Genomic DNA, 23,273 nt, shown 5'->3' with positions numbered 1-23,273 from the left:
GTTACCATGGATACGGCCACGACACCTGAGGGGCGTCACGTGGTGCAAACTATGCCTCTCATTGGTCGACGCAACAACGCACAATAATTCCATGTTGCAAGATAAGAATTTTTAAAAACGAGTTTTTGAACTGGTCTTGCTTGCTGGCAAAAACCAGTCCTGCAACGCACGTTAGATTAAAATAACACATTTATTATTTTTGTGCGTGTATATATATATATTTAAACAGCAGTTCCTCCTCAAGATGCATATGGAGCTGAGAGCATGCTGCTGGGGATTTCTGTTGCAGCTCCTTCACCACTGTGGCTGGTGTCGAGAGGGTGTGGAATTACTGAAATCACACCGAACGGTGAGGAAATGTCACGGAAAGAGCAAAACGGAGGCCATGTCTTTGGTTCTAACCCAATCATCTACAGGTGTTTGAAGATGTTAAACGAGCAACGTATGAAATGCACATAAAAAGCGCACAGCAGGAAATGGCAGAGTATGTTTTTGCATGTATTTAAAAAAAAAAAAAAAATCAAATCAAATCAAGGCAATAATCATCAGAATCAAAATAATTATACACAAGACAGAAAAAATGCTTTAAAAAAGGCAGGCATTGAATACCACAAAATATTTTAAAAAGCAAAATCCTGAGAAAATAAAAAGCAATACAAATATTATTTTTTAATCAAAAAAAAAAAAAAGTCAAACACCCCCCACATTTAAATTAAACCAAATATATAAAAAACCGAATCTGGGGTGGGGGGGGCAGCCACGTTTCGCCGGTTCGCTCTTCTCTTTCTGACGGTGGGTCAGTGCGTCTCCGGCGGTCTCGTTTAAGTTTCGGTCGCGGCCAGAGAAGGTCACTTATCAGCCAGTCGTTTAAAATAAAAAACCCCGTAAAACATCGTACCGACGAGAAGAGGAAAGTGGGGACCCCCCCCCCTCCGTACCTCATATACACACCGCGTAGCCTCGCATAAGAAAGACGGAAACGAACGAATACTTTGGTGCAGATCTCGATGGACTTTTGAGTTGATTCGTACTTCTTGTTGCTGTTAAAAAGGTTCTTGCTTTTACGATTGCTTGTTAACATTAATGAAGAGAAACGTATGGGCTCCAGCGCCTCTGAGGTGAGGTACAGATGACGGGTGACTCGAACCAAACACCAAGCGCGTACTGAGAAAATGGCACAAAAACACAATAAATATTTAAACGTCAAATTTATCCAGAACATTCCCGACGTCCCCCCCCCCACCGCCAGCGTGGTTCCGGGACAGAGACAGGGTGAAATTTGTCCAGCACGTCCGCTCACAGCGGTGGGACGTTGGGTTGCCAGGTGCCATAAATCCATAAACGCTCCGTAAGAAAACGGAACCGGCCGATCGGCGAAAGAAACGACAAAGGAAAAAGAAAGAAAGAAAGAAAAGAGAACAGCACCCCCGAGATTCCTGCCGCCACAACAGCCAATCGCGCTGCGCGGGGCGTCCTGGAGAGTCTCGTACCGAGAACGGGGAGGGGTGCCCGGTCACGGGAAGCTGGTCGACCGCCGACGGGACCGGTCGGTCCAGTCTGGCGGGACGGCTTGACCTCGTCCCAGTTCACTCGGATTTCGCCACGGTCCATAAAGAAGGAAATGCTGAAGAGCCCCTGCCCCCCCCCCTCCCTCCCGATGCCCCGCCCCCATCCAACCCCCCACCCCGCCACCCCTCTTCCGCAGTCCTCCGCACGGTCCTCTCGTCCCCTCACAGTCGGCAGAGGCAGAAGAGGGTGGGGATGAAGACGCCGAAGGCCACCAGGATGGGGAACATGAGGCTGCTGTTGTCGGCCGCGTACGGGTTGGGGGTCCGCGGGCCGGACTGCACGCGGTTCTTGGAGGCGGCGGCGCCGGCGGCGGCGCCGCTCTTCCGGCTCCCGTCCTCCCCGACCTCCAGCTCCTCTTCATCCAGATCCTCCAGCTCACGCTTCTCCAGACCAGGATGGGGCTGCAGCTTGGGAACATCTGGCAGGGAACGAGAAACGAAGCTGGAGCGATCTCGGGCCGCACCTTGTGTCCATGGATGGATTAAAATGATCCTAGTTGTCACGGTTACACCAGACACGTGCCCGTATCGCCTAAAAAGGGGTCAGCGGTGACCTAGCGGATAAGGAAGCGGCCCCGTAATCGGAAGGTTGCGGGTTCGGATCCCGAACCGCCAAGGTGCCACCGAGGTCCCCTTGATGAAGGTCCCGTCCCCACACGCTGCCCCCCGGGCGCCTGTCACGGCTGCCCACTGTCACCAAGGGTGACGGGTAAATACAGAGGACACGTTTCACCGTGTGCTGTGCTGCTGTGACAATCACGTCACGGCATTAACAGGTATGGTCTACCTTACAATAAACAGAGCCCGAGGAAACCATTTTTCACCCAACATCTCCATCATATGACACAACAAGGGATCATTTTGTGGCGCCGGGCTGCTGAATGCTCACCTTCTAAAGTCCCCTTCATGACGTACAGCGCACACACCTTCGGGTTGTCATAGTAACTCTACACACACACACAGAAGGAGAGGCAGGATTAATTCAGAATCAGCGCAGTATTTTAACCCCACTTCCTACCACGTAGTCCCTCAACTGAACCCTGAACGTCCCCAGGGGGACTGTCCCTGACTGTATCAATTCAGCATTAACGCAATATTTTTAATCCTGAATATAGAGGTGGAAAGTAGTAGCCTAGCGGGCCCACTCTCCTACGAAGCACAAGTCCCGGGTTCGAACCCCACTTCCTAGCGTCGTGTCCCTGAACCCCGAGACTCTCCAGGGGGACTGTCCCGGTCACTACTGACTGATTAATTCAGCATTAACGCAATATTTTAATCCTGAATATAGAGGTGGAAAGTAGTAGCCTAGCGGCCCGCTCTCCTACGAAGCACAAGTCCCGGGTTCGAACCCCACTTCCTAGCGTCGTGTCCCTGAACCCTGAGACTCTCCAGGGCGACTGTCCCGGTCACTACTGACTGATTAATTCAGCATTAACGCAATATTTTAATCCTGAATATAGAGGTGGAAAGTAGTAGCCTAGCGGGCCCGCTCTCCTACGAAGCACAAGTCCCGGGTTCGAACCCCACTTCCTAGCGTCGTGTCCCTGAACCCCGAGACTCTCCAGGGGGACTGTCCCGGTCACTACTGACTGTAAGGGCAGCGTGATTGTCACGCTAGCGTTCCTTGAACACCGCGGGGCGCCGTTACGAATGGCGACTAGCTGAGAAACTCCAGGTTTGTGCAGGTGAAGCAGGTCCGACCTGCTGCACCTCCCACACCTTCAGACCGTAAATATCTACTCTAACCTACAGGAAACTACAGGAACTACGCCAAGCGTGCTGAAGATCTACCGGGGGGACAAAACAACGTCCATACAGTTATCAGCAGAATAAGTATGCTTGTCGTATAATAAACCTTTAAATATTAGTTATTTTGCACAATTCTGTTGGTATAATTTAATATTATTGCACCAGTCACATGACCCATATCTATTACATGACATTTTTTACTGAAATGTTGAGAAGTCCTCTTGAAATGAAGATTCTAGTGAGAAACATCACATCTTATTCGTGCACCGCAGGTACCTTGACGAACTCCACAGTCAGCTTGGCGTTGAAGGTGGACACCTCCCCCTGGACGCTCAGTTTGCCCCTCTTTATGGAGAAGGCCACGATCTCGTCGTGTGCCGTGCTGTGTCCCACTCGCTCGAAGATGTCCAGGTCCTTCACCACCACGTGGCCGTTCAGGCGAATGTCGAACACCTGCAAGGGCCGATATACGGCGTCACCATGACGACCCTCTTGCTCCGCAAGATCTATTTACAGCCGCGGTCGCGTTCCGGGTGAGGAGAGATGTGGGACTCTCCCCCCCGCCCTGCTCCACACGCACCTTCTGCTGGGACTGTGCGAAGTACACCTCCGCGAACTTCATGACCAGGATGTAGTCTCCTTCCTCCCGGATGGGCACCTCGTACCCGAACGAGTCCTCGTTGTAGCGCTCCGTCTGGTACAGGATCTGGTCTTCCGGACTGGAGCGCAGGATGGGGAGACGCACGCCGTAATCGGACGCTGGGAGGATCAGATATAATAATACATTAACGTGCTCCTGGCCAGCAGTTTTCCTTCATATCATTCATATAAGTGTAATTATATATATATATATATATATATATGAGATTTAGTACAAAAACAGGGTTTTGTTCCAATTTCTTGGGAAAGTAATTGGATTTTTTTTTTTTTTGTAGTTTTGGCAAACCACGGATGAAGCAAAAGTACGTACGGTATTACAAGTACGTAATTAAAGTACACTTTTCACACACTGCGACGTTATTTCTTTTTTAAATTAAAACCACAAATTTACATTTACATTTTAAGCCGTTTGGCAGACGCCCCTCATCCAGAGCGACTTACAACGTGCTTCCATGTCACCATGGATGAAGTGGTCAGTTCAGGTTCACTAGGACCCCCAACTATGAATACAACCTTTTTATTCACTCTGTTCTAGTTTCTATACAGAAGTCAGACAAGAAGAAGGTTACAAGTTCATCTAAATCTTCTCTAAAGAGGAAGGTCTTGAGCTGCCGTGTGAAGGTGCTCAGTGACTGAGCTGGAAGTTCATTCCACCACCGAGGGGCCAAGACGGAGAAGAGTCTAGATGAGCGTCTTCCTTTTATCTTCAGAGATGGAGGGACCAGGCGAGCAGTACTGGAGGCTCGGAGTATACGAGGTGCAGTGCGAGGTGTAATAAGGGCTGTGAGGTAGGATGGTGCTACTCCATGTTTGGCTTTGTAGGCCAGCATCAGTATTTAGAACCTGATGCGTGCAGCTACTGGGAGCCAGTGGAGGGAACGTAGCAGAGGGGTGGTGTGGAGAACTTGGTAAGGTTGAAGATCAGTCGTGCTGCTGCATTTTGTATGAGTTGTAGAGGTCGGATGGTACATAGTGGTAGACCAGCTAGAAGGGAGTTACAGTAGTCCAGTCGTGAGGTTACTAAGGTATCTGGGTGGCCTGGGTTGACAGATAAGGGCGGATTCGTCTGATATCGTAGAGAAGGAATCTACATGAGCGGGAAAGGTTGCTGATGTGAGTCGAGAAGGAGATTAACGCATTAAACAGCGTAAGTGTCGCAGCAACGCTTGAGCTCAGCTGTATATGTGCAGGGAGCACACGAGTGGCAAAATAAACCTTCCTGATTGGTCAACGTGCTTGCGCAATTCGATTGGCTGTCGCTTTCTAGCACCAGCAAGGCGCCACAGTTCTTGTTTTGAATATTACAGCAAGCACTTACATCACATATTTTGCAAATGATTTCAATTTTATTGCTCATTTTACTTTACTTATTTCAGCATCATGCGTTTGTCTATACACAAAACTGGAATTTGTCGAGATTTGCCTGGTTAGTTTTAGCACGGACGTTAACTTCGGCCCTTTACTTTTTCCACGAGGAATCCAGGAGCTGTAAAAGGACGTGGAAACTGAACTAAGTGATCTGCTGCGGTCGTCCTTCGTCACCACGCGTTTCAGGGGAAATGTGCGTACGACCTTGGACTACTTCGGGTCGGGCACTGAAACCGAAACCCTGAACAAGGCCCGTCATTTATTTAACGCGGACGCGGCCACAGATGCCTCACACCCAACCCTGAGACCGGTTCTGCCCGTAACCTGAACGTTGTGTCTAGAGGGCAAAAGGTGATCAGATCTGACAATGCAGGAGCTGAACAGGTTCATCTGGGGTGGGGGGTCAGTCAGTGTTACTCCAGGGACGTGAGCTGATCATCATCATCATCATCTTCATCCACCATCCAGCGGCGTTTAGCGCACGTCTCTACGTGTTTGTGCGTGTTGCCAGATCGGAACGCTCATTACTCCGCTCTATTACGCCGTGACGGGTTGCCAGATCTGAGCCACATTGGTAAACCACCCCGGGAAAAAAAAATGAAATAAACCCCCCCAACCGGCAAACCAGAGAGACCGAGCCACGCTCGGCAACGCTCGGTGCACGTCAGATCCGCAGCACCGGGCCAGACCCCGCTTCCGGGCGGCAGCAGGAAGCGCCGGGCGCCTTGTCCTGACAGTTACACGTGTACTTCCTCCAGGCTAATAATAGCGGCCCGGTTCTCACCTTTCCCCACTTTCCCCTCCAGCGGGTCCTTCTTGTACTGGATGCCGTGCGTGTCCGTGTGCGCCTCCCCGCCGGCGTTCACGGCCCACACCACCCGCTCCGTCAGGTCCGCCCGGCACGCACCGTTTAGCAGCGACAGGAGCGCCGCCAGCAGCATGCCGCTCCCCGCCGCGGCCGCCCGCCGCATCGCCGCGGGTTCGACGCGCTCAGGCGCGACGCGGAGGCACCCCGCCGACCGGCCCCAGGCCCGCTAGCTGCCCCCCCGGCCAACCGCTCACCGACGCTGGCGGCCGCAGGCGTCCTCCGCGGGAACCGCGCTGGTCTGCAGCTCGTCCGGGCGGCGAAAGGCGGACGCGCTGAGGCTAATCCGGCGCTCCGGCGAGGGCCGCACGGCGCGCTGCCTGGCCGCCGCGGATTGGCTGCGCGGCGGGGGGGCGGGGCGCCCGGCCTCCCGGCGGCGTCTCCGATTGGTCGGTGGGGGTGCCGGTAACAGGGAAGCGGCCAATCGAGCCGCTACCAGGAACAGCGTGCCATTGGCTGGCACGTCATTTAAATATGCATCAGAAGGCCAACCGTGTTGTGACAAATGCCCCCGGAAATTCGAGAAACAGCTGAAAATCGCAATTCAACTATTGGAATTTTGAAAAAAGAAAAACTGCTTCTAATAATTGGGCTTTTTTTGAAACAATGACCTGAATGTGTGTGTCTTTGCCGTTTCCACCACTGTGTTCTCCCACGGTCACACTGAGATATCAAGATTTTTCTCCCTAATAGGCTACACCTTGTAAACATTTCTCTTCGCAAAATGAGTCCAACTGGAAACACGTTAGATGTAATGATTTGGATTGATACCCATATGGTAGTGGTAGTGGCCTAGCGGGTTAGACACTTACCTATTAACCAGAAGACCCGGGTTCAAATCCTGCTTACTACCATTGTGTCCCTGAGCAAGACACTTAACCCTAAGTTGCTCCGGGGGGACTGTCCCTGTAACTACTGATTGTAAGTCGCTCTGGATAAGGGCATCTGATAAATGCCGTAAATGTAATTCTTTCATGCTTTTCTATCTAAAACTTTGACAAGCAAATTATATGAGAGGTAGACATTTTGAATGGGCCGAAGGAAAGCGTGTGAGATGCGGTTTACGTGTCGCATGATAAAACCTCTCAGCTCTGACCAAGAACTAAAAAAAAGTCGGACTAAAAGTGAAGCAGCAATAAGCCTGGGGCGACTGCAGCTAGGTGGCAGTAGCTGAACACGTCACCTGCCTTTCCTGAGGTCGCGCCCTTGTCATCGGTATATACGGACGATTAAAAATCCATCCATCCCGTGTCCATTCTCCCTGGCGGCACGAGTGTCCACAGACGTGATCGTTGGGCCATCACCTGACACCTGAGGACTTCGGTGTTCATTTTTATTTAATGGTGTTATGGGAATGTGGCTCCAGTGAAATATCCCCCTTGCTTCACCCTAAAATAAAACTGTGTTTGTTCAGTGCCAACAAAAGCAGCAACTTTCAGGGGGTTTTAATGGCGGCCATATCGTAGCCTATTACAAAAAGAGAAGAAGTTCAGAAGCTGTCCCAACAGGAGACTGTTGCCATGACAACTGTTCCATCCATAGAAAATGTTCTGTTCGTGTTATACACCACGCCAGTGGGCGGATTTAAAGACACACACAATATTATGTACAACGAACTGTCTTCAAGACTCGGAGTCTACTGTTTTACACGAGTGCAAATGAGCGTCATGGTTTGGCATGCAAATGACAATTTTAAAAAAGACGCCAACGGCAAACACTGTACACGAAAACGCACGGAACACAGGCGCGGTTAACAGTGGGGAGTACACCGTCCAGGGTCGGGGAGGAGATACAGTACCAGGCCAGGACATCGTGTGATCAGATCACACGCACGGCGGTTGTAAACCGCATTCTAGAACACGGGAAGGCCAAAGATCAGTCCACGTATGGTGAAGAACCTACATGCCACATGGGGGGGTCTTCTTTCTGCTGCACTTCCTACTTCCTATTACGCACCATCAATACAAGTCACAGAGTAGGTCAACAGACAAGGACTCTACCACACACATATACACGGAGAAGAAGGAACATCTCACAGGACGTCATATTGCCTTGGGAAACACCATTTTCTCCGTCTCGCACGAGCACAGAGAGGACAGGTGGTTTTTGGTGGGTCAGAAAAGTGCTACGAATGGCAGGTGGAGATTGTTGGGGAAGAGCGGTGAAGAGCAACTGGGTTCTTCGTCCCTGCAGGGTTCCAGTTCGCATCCTCAGGACGGTCGGCTCAGAGTCAGGAGAATGTAATGTGGCCTCTAGCCTCGGGAGCAGGAGTGTCGTTTCAGCGAGACATCATGCGGACAAACTCTGGAAAGGGACGCGACCACGGTGAGAAAACAGTCAACTCTTGTCCAAACCATAATACAAATTTGACTGCGGAAGCATCATGGCTCACCCTCAAAGTCTACTCTCCCGTCCCCGTTCAGATCGATGTCTCGTAAAATATCCTCTAGGTCCCTGTGACCAACCTAGACGAGGAGAACCGTGAGTGCTAATAATATAACGTCAGTGGACTTCATGTCTGTACGTTCAGGGAAAACGTGAAGGCATCTCACCTGCTGCCCGAGGAGCTTCCTCATGGCCTCCCTGAGCTCCGCCGTGCTGATCTCACCGTCTCCGTTGGTATCGAACTGCCGAGGAGACAGGGACGAGACAGAATGAGACAGGCGCCCGGCTTTAGCAGGCGTAGCGGCCGCAGTAGCTCGGTCACCTCTTTAAAGGCGTCCCTGAGCTCCTTCACCCCGATCATGTCCGCCGTCTCAGCCAGCAGCTTGGGACCCATGAGCTCCACGAAGTCGTCAAAGTCCACGTGGCCGCCCACTGACCGAAGGACAGACAGACGACAGACAGTTTTTGTCATATTTCTCTCGGTTTAAATTATAAGTGAAAATCGTGAATGAGTGAAAATAGGACCGGGAGATCTTTCCATCCTGGACCTGCTGGATCCATCCCAGCAGTGTAGGAACGTTCTCACTCACGATTCATGTTGATCTGCTGGCTCAGTTCGATCAGCTCCATCTCTGTCGGCATGTAGCCCATGGTCCTCATGCAGTTGCCCAGGTCCTTGCAGCCGATGAAGCCGTCCTTGTCCTTATCAAACTCCCTGAAGGCTTCTCGCAACTCTAAATACGTCGAGAGGAGACGATTCAGCACCATGTACATTCACGGCATTAGTAGGGCCAGGGGGACGGTCCCCCTGGAGACACTCAGGGTCAAGTGTCCTGCTCAGGGACCACTAGCAGGAACTCACCATCGATTTCCTCCGGCCTCAGCTCCCGGTCCTGGAGGAACGAGAAGAAGAAGGGACAGAAGGTGAAGATGAAGAAAAGAAGTGCTGCAGTGCCGCGTCTCACAGACGGCCTTCCGTGTGGATTTATACGGGGTTTTTTTTCGTGGGGGGCGGGCGGGCGGGGCTCCTCCTCTGGATTTAACGGTGTGTCTCAGGTCTGGTGTCATTGGTCACGAACAGATTCCAGAAACGAATGTGAGCGACTAGGACAATGACGAGCACCTTTAAAGGAATGGAAGGGGGGAAAGAAGACGGATCCCAGAAGCCTCAGGGTTAACCGCACGGAGCAGACAGGAGCGTAAACACTGTCATCACTGACGTCACACACCCGACCCCGGCACTGTCACGCCCTCATCTGCTTTTAATGCCTGACTGTCCATCGCTCTGCTTCCTCCTGCACCGGGACAAACTGGATTCGGCGGTTCCATTTCATGGGCTTCTGGTTCAGAGGCGAGTGTTGTCATCAGGTGCCACTGAGGTCCCCGTGATGAAGGTCCTGTCCCCACACGCTGCTCCCCGGGCACCTGTCATGGTGCCCACTGCCCACCAAGGTGGAGAAACGCAGCATTCGGCGCGCGGGTGACACGACAACCTTCTGACCACGGCTCCGCTTCCTTATATTCCCAACAATTCGTGGTGCCACCACGTGCTGTGCTGCAGGGATTCGTGCACAACCAGCCCACCACAGAGAGATGAATTTTTATAAAAGTAAAAATGGCCTCGTGGCTGTAATGTTGAGGTCACACAAACAAGCAGAGATGAATAATTCTGGTTCCAAAAACTAAAATCCCTCACCGGGGTTTAGCTCCGTCTGGTTTCTGGACCTCATCAGGTGCCACATGCTTTTCCCACGTTACCGCAGCAGCGCACCACCCCACTTCTCCACCGCGGGCCCTGCAGTAGCTCAGAGTTAGATCAGTTATCTGTTAGAACTGGATATAACGCTTGTATTAATTTAACATTTGGAGAAATGTACACGTTAAGTTTTAAATGTCGGAAACGGCGTCGGAAGCTCATACAGAACCCAGCAGCAGAACCACACCTCCACACTGCTACGTTCCCTCCACTGGATCCCAGAATCTGCTCCATCATGCCTCTACAACTAATACAGAACCCAGCAGCACCTTCCCAACTTCTCCACACCACCACACTGCTACGTTACCTCCACTGGATCCCAGAATCTGCTCCATCCGGCCTCTACAACTAATACAGAACCCAGCAGCACCTTCCCAACTTCTCCACACCACCACACTGCTACATTACCTCCACTGGATCCCAAAATCCCAGAATCTGCTCCATCAGACCTCTGCAACAAATACAGAACCCAGCAGCACCTTCCCAACTTCTCCACACCTCCACACTGCTACGTTACCTCTACTGGATCCCAGAATCTGCTCCATCAGGCCTCTACAACTAATACAGAACCCAGCAGCACCTTCCCAACTTCTCCACACCTCCACACTGCTACGTTACCTCCACTGGATCCCAGAATCTGCTCCATCAGGCCTCTACAACTAATACAGAACTCAGCAGCACCTTCCCAACTTCTCCACACCACCACACTGCTACGTTCCCTCCACTGGATCCCAGAATCTGCTCCATCAGGCCTCTACAACTAATACAGAACACAGCAGCACCTTCCCAACTTCTCCACACCACCACACTGCTACGTTACCTCCACTGGATCCCAAAATCCCAGAATCTGCTCCATCAGACCTCTGCAACAAATACAGAACCCAGCAGCACCTTCCCAACTTCTCCACACCACCACACTGCTACGTTACCTCCACTGGATCCCAAAATCCCAGAATCTGCTCCATCAGACCTCTGCAACAAATACAGAACCCAGCAGCACCTTCCCAACTTCTCCACACCTCCACACTGCTACGTTACGTCCACTGGATCCCAGAATCTGCTCCATCCGGCCCCTACAACTAATACAGAACCCAGCAGCACCTTCCCAACTTCTCCACACCTCCACACTGCTACGTTACCTCCACTGGATCCCAGAATCTGCTCCATCAGGCCTCTACAACTAATACAGAACCCAGCAGCACCTTCCCAACTTCTCCACACCACCACACTGCTACGTTACCTCCACTGGATCCTAGAATCTGCTCCATCCGGCCTCTACAACTAATACAGAACCCAGCAGCACCTTCCCAACTTCTCCACACCACCACACTGCTACATTACCTCCACTGGATCCCAAAATCCCAGAATCTGCTCCATCAGACCTCTGCAACAAATACAGAACCCAGCAGCACCTTCCCAACTTCTCCACACCTCCACACTGCTACGTTACCTCCACTGGATCCCAAAATCTGCTCCATCAGGCCTCTACAACTAATACAGAACACAGCAGCACCTTCCCAACTTCTCCACACCACCACACTGCTACGTTACCTCCACTGGATCCCAAAATCCCAGAATCTGCTCCATCAGACCTCTGCAACAAATACAGAACCCAGCAGCACCTTCCCAACTTCTCCACACCTCCACACTGCTACGTTACGTCCACTGGATCCCAGAATCTGCTCCATCCGGCCCCTACAACTAATACAGAACCCAGCAGCACCTTCCCAACTTCTCCACACCTCCACACTGCTACGTTACCTCCACTGGATCCCAGAATCTGCTCCATCAGGCCTCTACAACTAATACAGAACCCAGCAGCACCTTCCCAACTTCTCCACACCACCACACTGCTACGTTACCTCCACTGGATCCCAGAACCAGAACTGATAACCAGAACCAGAACTTCATTGATGGGAACATGAAAGCTCTGGATTGTAATACATGTAAATTAACTAATTAATCACACTATTGACAAAGGTAAGGAATCATTTGTATGGAGTGCTATGAGTGGCAAAATTAAAAAAATACATCAACAATAAAATAATAAAATGTGCCATGAATTATTAATTACATGTTATTACTTATTACTAATAAGTTATTACTAATGAATTAAATATTTAGAACTAACACTCATCTTGCTTGTGTCGTGTCCCACGTCGCGCTGCCATTCATGCGTTCTGCCATATTGGTAAAATGCAGAAATAACTCCAACTACCTTCATAAATTGCTCCGCTTCACCCACTACATATTCAGGCTCCGCATCTTAGCAGCTCTGCTGCCCACCCGTAGTAGCTCCATGTTGGAAAGGACCAAGATCAGGGAACAGTGACAGAGACAAATCTGATGCCCTGAATGAGCACACATTTTTAAAAGATTGGGAAATATTTCAATATTATTTTCAGTTTTTACTGTCATGCAGAACGAATGATTTCCCCATGACATTTTATTATGTATTATTTTAGTGATGTATTTAGTTTTGGTATTAATAGCCCTCCATACAGCTGACAGCCTTAATTAATTTACTGTAAATTGTGTTTAAATCAGCTGACTTAATAAATAAGGTCCCAGCGGGACAGGCTTTCATCACAGCACGTCTCCACTCCAGCACGTCTGGTCACAGTCAGTTCGGCAGCACCGTGGCAGTTCTCCAGAGGGACATTCAGACTGTCCTGTCCTGTCTCTTCAGGTGCTGAGGTCAGCACTCAAGGTCTCTCCGACTCTCACGATGTCAGGCGGATGCAAGATGCAAATACACAACCACAAAATAGAATGCAAGTGAAATTTCTTGTTATGCACTTAACTATATTGTTATTATGCACTTTATTGTTGCAGGCATAGTGGTGGCCTAGCAGGTACGGAAGTGGACCCGTAATCAGAAGGTGCCACCGAGGTCCCCTTGATGAAGGTCCCGTCCCCACACGCTGCTCCCCGGGCGCTTGTCATGGTGCCCACTGCTCACCAAGGGCGATGGTTAAATACAGAGGACACGTGTCACCGTGTGCCGTGCTGCAGTGTCTCACAATCACTTCACTTTCAAAATGTTGATAAAAGGCAATAAGGAACCAAAGTGAATATGATGTGATCTTACAAGAGAATGTATAAGAAATGACCGTATGGTCGTACATACTTTATACGCACATAAAGATGTGAATACAGCTGTGTGTTCGGCAGCAGGTGGTGACGGGTGCTGGTAGCCTAGTGGGTAAGACACCCACCTGCGAACCAGAAGACCATAGTAATAATAGTTTTGGATTTTTCATTAGTTTTAGTTTTTATTTCGTTTAGATTTTTTTTTTCAAATTCAGTTAGTTTTAATTAGTTTTTAGAGGCAGATTTACTAGTTTTTATTAGTTTTGATATTTTGAAATTGCTTAGTTTTAGTTTAGTTTTTATTAGTTACAGTGTTAGTTTTAGTTTTTTTTTTTTTGTAAATTAGGATATTTGTCAGGTGCATGAATCAAAATCACCAGAATAGCCTTATCCATCTTAGCTCCGATAAGGTTATTGACTCTTGCAGCTCCGGGTGTTTTGAATTTTGGTTCGAGTGAAGTGGTGAACTTTTTGAAGGTAATCGAGCCACACAGTCGTGTAGACATTCCAGTCTTAATAAACAGATTTACCAACGCTTCTTCTCATTTGTGGTGTTCCTGCGTATTTACTAGCAGGCAGCTACTTGGTCCATTATGGATGCTGTAGTATCACGTTCCTTTCCCATGTTACCTGGCCTGGCTACCGCTTCTCTTTCGGGGGAGGGCGGGCGAGAGGCTAGCTTGTTCAGGTACTCTTGGTTCGCCTTTTTGTGTGAGCTTTTCAAATGGACTTTCAGATTCGTGGGGTTTTTCCCCTTGAGAAGTATTCCACATATTGTATCACCTGCTTCTACAACAAGGCACTTACTTTTATTTTTGCCACTGTCACAATCAAAGAAATCCCAAATAGGACTTTCTTCCGCTTTCTTCCGACTTCCGCTGCAGCCATCACGCTAGCCGGCGGCGTCACGGACAGACTATGGACACGTGACGTCACAGACCACGTGTTACCATAATGGTCAAAAACCTGGCTTAAAACTGGCAGCGTGAAGTAAATAGATTTTAATTCTTATTACAAAGACGAAAACGAAGGACGTTTTTGCTATAATATTAGTTCGTTTAAGTATGCACACCACCGTTTCAGTTAGTTTTTTTTTTTTTTTAACTCTTTATGTCAGTTAACGAAAATGCTTTTTCAATTCTAGTTTTAGTTTTATCGTTCGTTTTCGTTAACTATAATAACCTTGCAGAAGACCCAGGTTCAAACCCCAATTACTACCATCGTGTCCCTGAGCAAGACACTGAAACCTGAGTGTCTCCAGGGGGGGACTGTCCCTGTAACTACTGACTGTAAGTCGCTCTGGATAAGGGCGTCTGGTAAACGCTGTAAATGTAAATGTAAGGAGCTAAACCAGCAAACACATGAAGCTGAAAGGTCCTCCTCTTCCCGCCCCACCCACCACACACAGTGCTCATCCCTCATCATTCTGGGGTGATGACAGGGGGGTTAACGAAATGGCCAGCGGCGAGCCCTCAGTCAGCTTTTGGGGGGTCGTGACCTCTGAGCAGCGGCCACGTCTTCTTTAATCCATCTGAGCGAGGGCTGAAGGGCGGGGATGAACAGTCGGCTGCACCGTCCACCTCGACGGGCCCTTGACTGGTAGCACGGTTGTCACGGCAACAAATTACTGGTCTGATTAATGCACCACTCTGGCGCCCCGAACCCAATCTTGTCCTGCACGGCGGAACCGGCATCGCCCGCCGCGGCCATCTCACGTTCACAAGGCTGCTTGAGAGCGAATTAGCATAATGAACGTGCAACTTGGAAATGTCGGATCGAGCTCGTGGCAAACGCGAACCTGCGGCCTATAGTACCGCTCCTTTCCGTCTGCTTCGCTGCGTGCGAATTTGGTAAAAGTGTTTTGCATGTTGAAAAATTATTATCTTTTTTTTTTTTACATGTTCATTGTTTTTTCAGTTCCCGGCCATCGCGGTCAGGCTGAAACGGAGGCCAGACGGTTTCCGTCGTGTTCCAGCACTCGTCAAAGCCCTTTAGGCCCGGTTACGGCTCCGTTGTACGCAGTCTGACCACGTTCTCACCTCCATTCCCGCATTGGCTTCATTCCTCTGTCCCCTGGACCTGTCTGGGGACGGACGTGACCTCAGATCATGCTTGGTTCAGCCCTCCTGTCCGCACATTACTGGAGTATGACTCTCACCGGGGGGGGGACTGTCCCTGCGACGTCTTACTGAGAGTTGCTCAGGTCAAGGCCATTTACTACGCGTTGTAAAGGTTCCAGTAAACTCACTTCCTGTGCTTTAGAATTTTATTCTCTTAACGCTTAGAATGGAAAACAACCCGCGCGCCCCAACATTCTACACCCGGGATCCTTGCACGCCGGACAGACCTCCGTCCACAACGCCGACTTTCTGCAGGGGACGCATGGACCCGGGGACGGAGAGTTACGAGCAGGGACAGTGGGGCGGGGAGGAAGATCGTCCGCATGAATTAAAAAAAAAAATGTTCCGTTCATCCATCATAACAGTTTACAGAGCGCATTGTGTAGACTGGCACTTAGGACCTACACACTGTCAAGGGAACAGTAAACACACACACACACATATACACACACACACACGCACACACACACATATACACACACACATACAAACACACACACACGCACACACACACATATACACACACACACACGCACACACACACATATACACACACACATACAAACACACACACACGCACACACACACACACATATACACACACATACACACACACACATATATACACACACACAAACACACACACACGTACACACACACACACACACTATACACACACACACATCCAACACACACACGCACACACACACACACATACACACACACACACACATATACACACACACATACAAACACACACACGCACACACACACATACAAACACACACACACGCACACACACACACACACACATATACACACGTACACACACACACATATACACACACACGCACACACACACATATACACACACATACAAACACACACACACACACACCACACACACACACACATACAAACACACGCACACACACACATATACACACACACATACAAACACACGCACACACACATATACACACACACATACAAACACACACGCACGCGCACACACACACACACAAACACACACACGTACACACCCACACACACGTACACATACACACAAACAAACACACACACGCACACACACACATATACACACACACATACAAACACACACGCACGCACACACACACATACACGCACATACACACACATATGTGTGTGTGTGTGTGGGGCAGTGGTGGCCTAGCGGTTAAGGAAGTTGCCCCGTAATCAGAAGGTTGCTGGTTCGAATCCCGATCTGCTAAGGTACCACTGAGGTGCCACTGAGCAAAGCACCGTCCCCACACACTGCTCCCCGGGCGCTTGTCATGGCTGCCCACTGCTCACTCAGGGTGATGGGTTAAATGCAGAGGACAAATTTCACTGTGTGCACTGTGTGCTGTGCTGCTGTGTATCACGTGTGACAATCACTTCACTTTCACTTTCACTTTCATATACACACACACATACACGCACACACACACAAACACACACACGTACACACACACACATATACACACACCCACACACACACGTACACACACACACGCACACAAACACTATGAAGTCCAGTCAGCAGGTTATTAAAGAAGAAAGAAAAAAACAAAGTAAACGTCACGCGGCGCCGTAATTGAAGATGAGAAGTCGAGCCCTGAGGATCGTATTTGTGACGAGGACCAATCGGGGCCCTTCAGGCAACAGAACGTGTCACGCGCTGTCACAGCATGTCACAGCAGGCTCTTCATCGTGCTGGCTGACCAATCAGGTTCAGCGGCTGTGATGATCTCCCGCTCCGGCCCACCATCAGCCCAAATGTCATATTTACACAGAGCATCACATCTTTCAAATCAGGTTCTGTCGTGCCCGCTTTTGAATGGCGTCCGCTGGCCGGTCCCTCCGGCTCCGGTTTTTAATATTTCAGGGACATCGTTGGACTGGCGGGCGCAGACGGGTTTTATTCGCGTCACAGTCATCTTGCGATTCATAATTTATCAGACGCGAAATGTAAAACAGGCCACGAATTCCTGCGGCAGCAATGCTGTTGGCCCCAGCGGTCCCGTCTCCGTTCTGCAAGTCCACCAAACTACCAAACAATCGCCGGAATTACGAGGACCAGGTCCAAGGCCCCAAAAATGCCACAAATAATATTCTACAGTTGTACAGGAACTAGAACCCCGAAATCCCTTTACGGAACTGCCTTGGATTCTGGGCCATCAGATGACCACGAGATGAAAATGTCCGTCCTCCACCTGGAAATGATCCCAACCATGTCTGACAGTTAAATTCCCCTCTGTGACGTATGTGACGGTGGCGTGTAACGACGCCGTAATTCTCACAAGCCGAAAAAGACGATTCCAAAAGAGGCGAAGCAGCCTGGGAGCGCGGCGCGGCGCGGAGAATGTGCAGAATGTGAGTCGTGGAGTTACAGGAAGTCCAGACATCAGCTTACCTTCACGGAGACATTCTCCATCGGAGACGTCACACGGTTTCCAATTACCGATGAAGCCTGTGTGTGTGTGCGTGTGTGTGTTATTTCTAATATGCTATGTTGACCTCTGCGAGTTCGGATGAAGGACAAGCTGCTGGATCGCCATGGAGACCCTGGAAAAAGTGACAGAGGAGCGAAGGAGAAGGTGGCCAACCCATTAAATGTGAGCAGTCAAAGGCTGAGACCAGAAGAGGGAAAGTGTGTGTGTGTGTGTGTGTGTGTGTGTACGTGTGTGTGACAATATGTCATGGCATATGTCATGAGGAGTGTGAAAGAAAGCTGTGATTACTTGTTCATTTGCCAACTATCCTGGTCTCTCTCTCTCTCTCTCTCTCTCTCTCTCTCTCTCCTTCGCTCCCTCGCTCTCCTCTCACAGTTTCAGGCGGAGCGTCTCATTCACGGCGAACTCTTGTACTGGTGGACTGTTAAACAGGCATAGCACACACACACACACACACACATATATACACACACGTACACACACACACACACATATACACATACACGTACACACACACACACGTACATAAACACACACACACACGTACACACACACACGTACATATACACATACACGTACACACACACACACACACACACATATACACATACACGTACACACACACACACACACATATATACACACACGTACACACACACACACACATATACACATACACGTACACACACACACACGTACATAAACACACACACACACGTACACACACACACGTACATATACACATACACGTACACACACACACACACACATATATACACACACGTACACACACACACACACACATATACACATACACGTACACACACACACGTACATAAACACACACACACACGTAAATAAACACACACACACACACACATATATACACACACATACACACACACACACAAATATACACATACACGTACACACACACACGTACATAAACACACACACACACGTACACACACACACACACACACATACACGTACACACACACACATACATAAACACACACACACACACGTACATAAACACACACACACACGTAAATAAACACACACACACACACACATATATACACACACGTACACACACATATACACATACACGTACACACACACACGTACATAAACACACACACACACGTACACACACACACACATATACACATACACGTACACACACACATGTACATAAACACACACACACACGTAAATAAACACACACACACACACACATGTACACACACACACACACGTACATATATGCATTCAAACTGCTGCTATTTATTACTGACCGAGCGGAATAAGAATAATAATTGGTGGTAATGGTTTATAAATGTTTACTACGGGAATAACAGACTCAGTCGGGGCGGCGGCGTCATCATTTACTCCTTAATAAATAATCCGCACAACTCCCTACAAGGTCAACACACACACACACACACACAAGCATGAACGCACTAACACATGACAACACGTGTAAACACAGCTGCAGGAGTCGCGCGCCCCATAAACCCCGAAAACGTTTTCACGCTGCGTCTCGTGTAAATAAAGGCGCGTTCAGGGTCCGTTTAGAAGACCCGAGACGGACCAGAAGGACCTCAGCGCAGCAGCAGGACACAACGGGGGTGCACACACACACAGGCCCGGGACACTTCCATTCAGGAGCCCGGGGACATTCTTCCCCCTCCGGAATTAATGCCGGTGGCCGGATTCCATCCTGTCGCCCTCTTCCCTCACTGTGTGTGTGTGTGTGTGTGTGTGTGTGTTTCACCCTTAATGAGGACCTTTCACACAGGAAACACACACACACACACATAACAGAGAATTAAATGAAATGGAACAGAAAGGAAGCGTGAAAGATTTTCTTTTACTTGGTTAACTGTAGGCGTAGGATTTGTTCCATTGTGGGTTTCATGACGTTTCCAGTCCCACAGGGACGTTGTTGTGTATTATCTGATGAAAATATGCGCGAATATGCAAATACGCGGTTAATAAGTGAGAAGCAATTACGACCTGCAGGATCAGGACCACGGCTCACATTTTACACCATCCTGAGAGGATCTCCACACGACTGCAACCAAAACAACCGCAACTACGACTAACAAACACGACTACACACGACCGAAACGACTACAACCGAAACTACGACAAAATGAACACACGTGGAGTTCTGTACTTCACAAAAAAGGTGAAATAAGTTGGTTCTCCAACAGTCTTGAAGGAGTTCCCAGAGGTGTTTAGCTCACCCCAAACCATCTGGACTGGGTTCAGGTCCGGTGACTGTGGAGACCAGGTCTCCACTTTTTGTTAAGTACAGAACTCCACATGTGTTCATTCATAGTTTTGATGCCTCAGTGAGAAAATATGAAGATGAAGAAGACACGTTGAATGAGAAGGTGTCTCCAAACCACAGGCCGGTACTGTACAACTAACACGCACAATTACATCTGACACAACTTCACAATCTGAACCAACCAGGATGGATTTGAACACAGTAAAGATATTCTGTAATTTTTAACCTTTTAATGTCACAGTCACATGTAACATTGTAATATTTTGCCTTCAGTTTAGCACCCTGTTTCTGGACATCAACACATTCAGGTTTCAGAAGAAGCTCCTCCATTTCATCCTGGGACAGTAACCCCATCATCCACCCTGGATCTGCTGGAGGTCTGCTTTGGGAGGTGCACGTAAAGGACTAGTGATGGAGAACGTGGAGGAGGTGGAGATGTCTGCTGCCCACCTGTAACGTTCTGCAAGCTCCAGGTCTTACCTGTCCGAACACGGACTTCAGGATGGGCCGCGGGTTGAAGTCCGATTCCGAGGACGCGGGCAGCGGGGACGACGACACCTCGCCGCCGGTGGAGGAACTCGGGCGCCGGGGGTCCAGCGAGAGAACCGGGGCGGGTAGAGAGCGTCTGTGGTCGGGCTGGTCCTGGTGGTGATGGTGGTGGTGATGGTGGCGATGATGGTGGTGGTGGCGGTGGTGCGGGTGTCGCCGCTGCCTCTCCCCGCGGTTCTCCTCCTCCCGCCTCCGGCTCGTACCTCCGTCCTCCGGCGCCGGGCGGCACAGCGGTCTGCGGGAGCTGGCGTCGCTTTCCCCGGGACCCGGGCCGAACGCGGACCGCCGGCTCGCCGCCGCCGAACATCTCAGCAGGGAGGTGGTGGAGTCGCTGTTCGGGAAGGAGAAGCTCATCGCTCCACCTGCTCCACCTCCTGCCGAGAAGGTTCTGCTCGCCAGCGGATCGCGGAGGGAGACCACGCTAACGTCTTCAGAATAGATATATAGAATGTGGACATGACTCCACCCTCCTGAGACATTTACTCCACCCTGAGACATTTACTCCAACCAGAGATATTTACTCCACCCTGAGACATTTACTCCACGCTCCTGAGACATTTACTCCACCCTGAGACATTTACTCCACCCTGAGACATTTACTCCACCCTCCTGAGACATTTACTCCACACAGAGATATTTACTCCACCCTGAGATATTTACTCCCTCCTGAGACATTTACTCCCTCCTGACATATTTACTCCACCCTGAGACATTTACTCCACCCTCCTGAGACATTTACTCCACACAGAGATATTTACTCCACCCTGAGATATTTACTCCCTCCTGAGACATTTACTCCCTCCTGACATATTTACTCCACCCTGAGACATTTACTCCACCCTCCTGAGACATTTACTCCACACAGAGATATTTACTCCACCCTGAGATATTTACTCCCTCCTGAGACATTTACTCCCTCCTGACATATTTACTCCACCCTGAGACATTTACTCCACACAGAGATATTTACTCCACCCTGAGATATTTACTCCCTCCTGAGACATTTACTCCCTCCTGACATATTTACTCCACACTGAGACACTTACTCCACCCAGATATTTACTCCTACAATAAACTGTGCAAAACCAGAGCTGGGAGCACAAAATAAAAACCCTGCATGTCAAACACTGAGCAAATATTCATGTACCTGCAGCAGAACATGTCGTCTCCTCCTTCTCTGTATTATGAGTCTGTTTTGATCATTCATTAGTTTCATTAGAGACGGACATTTACATTTACGGCATTTACCAGACGTCCTTATCCAGAGCGACTTACAGTCAGTATTTACAGGGACAGTCCCCCCCCTGGAGACACTCAGGGTTAAGTGTCCTGCTCAGGGACACGATGGTAGTAAGTGGGGTTTGAACCTGGGTCTTCTGGTTCATATAGTCAGTAGTTACAGGGACGGTCCCCCCTGGAGACACTCAGGGTTAAGTGTCCTGCTCAGGGACACGATGGTACTAAGTGGGGTTTGAATCCAGGTCTTCTGGTTCATATGCGAGTGTGTTACCCACTAGGCCACTAGCACCACCAGTGAAGATGAACTTCACTTTTGAATCAGGACTGTTTTAGACGGTCCCATCCTTGACGTAAGATGTTTAGAAGTGCTGCCTCGTCTTTTGTCACGGCAGAGTGACAGTGTGTGTCCTCGTTTGTCGACTTTGTGATCTGATCCAGCGATGATGACCGGTCATCCTTCCTCCCCGCTGATCCCTGCTGGTGCTGATGATGCTTGTTTTTATGGATGACATGACGCTCATTTTGTTCAGCGTAGGAAATGTTATACAATTTAAATTTTACACGAAATAATTGTATTTAATTTGATTTAAATGCATAATTAATCCACAATGATATCATGATTTGGTACAAATGCAGCAGGCAGGAAAGGTCTCGTTCTTCACCAGCGCCAGCTGGGGGAAATGTTGTGATATGAACGATATGAAGCATTTGAACATTTCACCCCCTCCACTCTTCTCCTCAGCACCCAGACCCCCTCCAGAGTCTCATGGAGGGACCGCCAGAAGGATCCTGGTCCCTGTCAATGAACTGCTGACGAGACGAACCAGGGGGTCACCACAGCCACCACCACCGTAACAACTACAGCTTCAGGGATCTTCAAATGGACCAGCAGCATCATGGTGGACACGTAATGTTGACCATGACACTGGACTAGAACCTACTCTGCCCTGTCCAGCGCCTCCAAACATGGACAGAAGCTCTAGACTACACTGTGGACGTCTCCACCTCTTTCTTGGACAGAATGTGCCCATGTAAAAAAGAGGGGAAATGGCTTGTAGGAAGTGTGTGTGTGTGTGTGTGTGTGTGTGTTTCTAGGATGTTCTTGCAGTAATAGTGAATTTAGGCTCACGCTGGAATGACTG

At 49.5% G+C, this 23,273-nt stretch overlaps 2 protein-coding genes across 2 annotated transcripts; both read right to left on the bottom strand.

Moving 5' to 3' along the window:
• Positions 1-1,697: 1,697 nt before the first annotated feature.
• On the bottom strand, positions 1,698-6,529 carry LOC114774335 (malectin-like). Its single transcript, XM_028966259.1, has 5 exons — positions 6,130-6,529; positions 3,898-4,076; positions 3,594-3,770; positions 2,458-2,515; positions 1,698-1,987 (listed from the first exon to the last, which is right to left on the bottom strand). The coding sequence occupies exons 1-5, from the start codon at positions 6,314-6,316 to the stop codon at positions 1,731-1,733; spliced, it is 858 nt and encodes a 285-aa protein (XP_028822092.1). The 5' UTR covers positions 6,317-6,529; the 3' UTR covers positions 1,698-1,730.
• A 1,110-nt stretch (positions 6,530-7,639) lies between these two features.
• Positions 7,640-21,446, bottom strand: LOC114774333 (calcium-binding protein 1-like). Its single transcript, XM_028966256.1, has 7 exons — positions 20,824-21,446; positions 9,458-9,488; positions 9,186-9,329; positions 8,918-9,027; positions 8,763-8,837; positions 8,603-8,675; positions 7,640-8,514 (listed from the first exon to the last, which is right to left on the bottom strand). The coding sequence occupies exons 1-7, from the start codon at positions 21,388-21,390 to the stop codon at positions 8,489-8,491; spliced, it is 1,026 nt and encodes a 341-aa protein (XP_028822089.1). The 5' UTR covers positions 21,391-21,446; the 3' UTR covers positions 7,640-8,488.
• Positions 21,447-23,273: the final 1,827 nt, after the last annotated feature.

Source organism: Denticeps clupeoides, unplaced genomic scaffold (assembly GCF_900700375.1).
Source record: "Denticeps clupeoides unplaced genomic scaffold, fDenClu1.1, whole genome shotgun sequence".
Classification (NCBI taxonomy): Eukaryota; Metazoa; Chordata; class Actinopteri; order Clupeiformes; family Denticipitidae; genus Denticeps; species Denticeps clupeoides.
Note: the sequence above shows the minus strand (reverse complement) of the source record. Positions and strands in the feature narration are given on the sequence as shown.

Excerpts from the sequence above, each read along its gene's own strand:
- LOC114774335 (XM_028966259.1), bottom strand. The coding sequence starts at position 6,316 with ATGCGGCGGGCGGCCGCGGCGGGGAGCGGCATGCTGCTGGCGGCGCTC. Across the intron at positions 4,077-6,129 it reads GGAGGGGAAAGTGGGGAAAG|CGTCCGATTACGGCGTGCGT; the intron begins GTGAGAACCGGG and ends TGATCCTCCCAG. Across the intron at positions 2,516-3,593 it reads TGACTGTGGAGTTCGTCAAG|AGTTACTATGACAACCCGAA; the intron begins GTACCTGCGGTG and ends GTGTGTGTGTAG.
- LOC114774333 (XM_028966256.1), bottom strand. The coding sequence starts at position 21,390 with ATGTCTCAGGGTGGAGTAAATGTCTCAGGAGGGTGGAGTCATGTCCAC. Across the intron at positions 9,330-9,457 it reads GAGGCCGGAGGAAATCGATG|AGTTGCGAGAAGCCTTCAGG; the intron begins GTGAGTTCCTGC and ends CGACGTATTTAG. Across the intron at positions 9,028-9,185 it reads CCAGCAGATCAACATGAATC|TGGGCGGCCACGTGGACTTT; the intron begins GTGAGTGAGAAC and ends TCCTTCGGTCAG.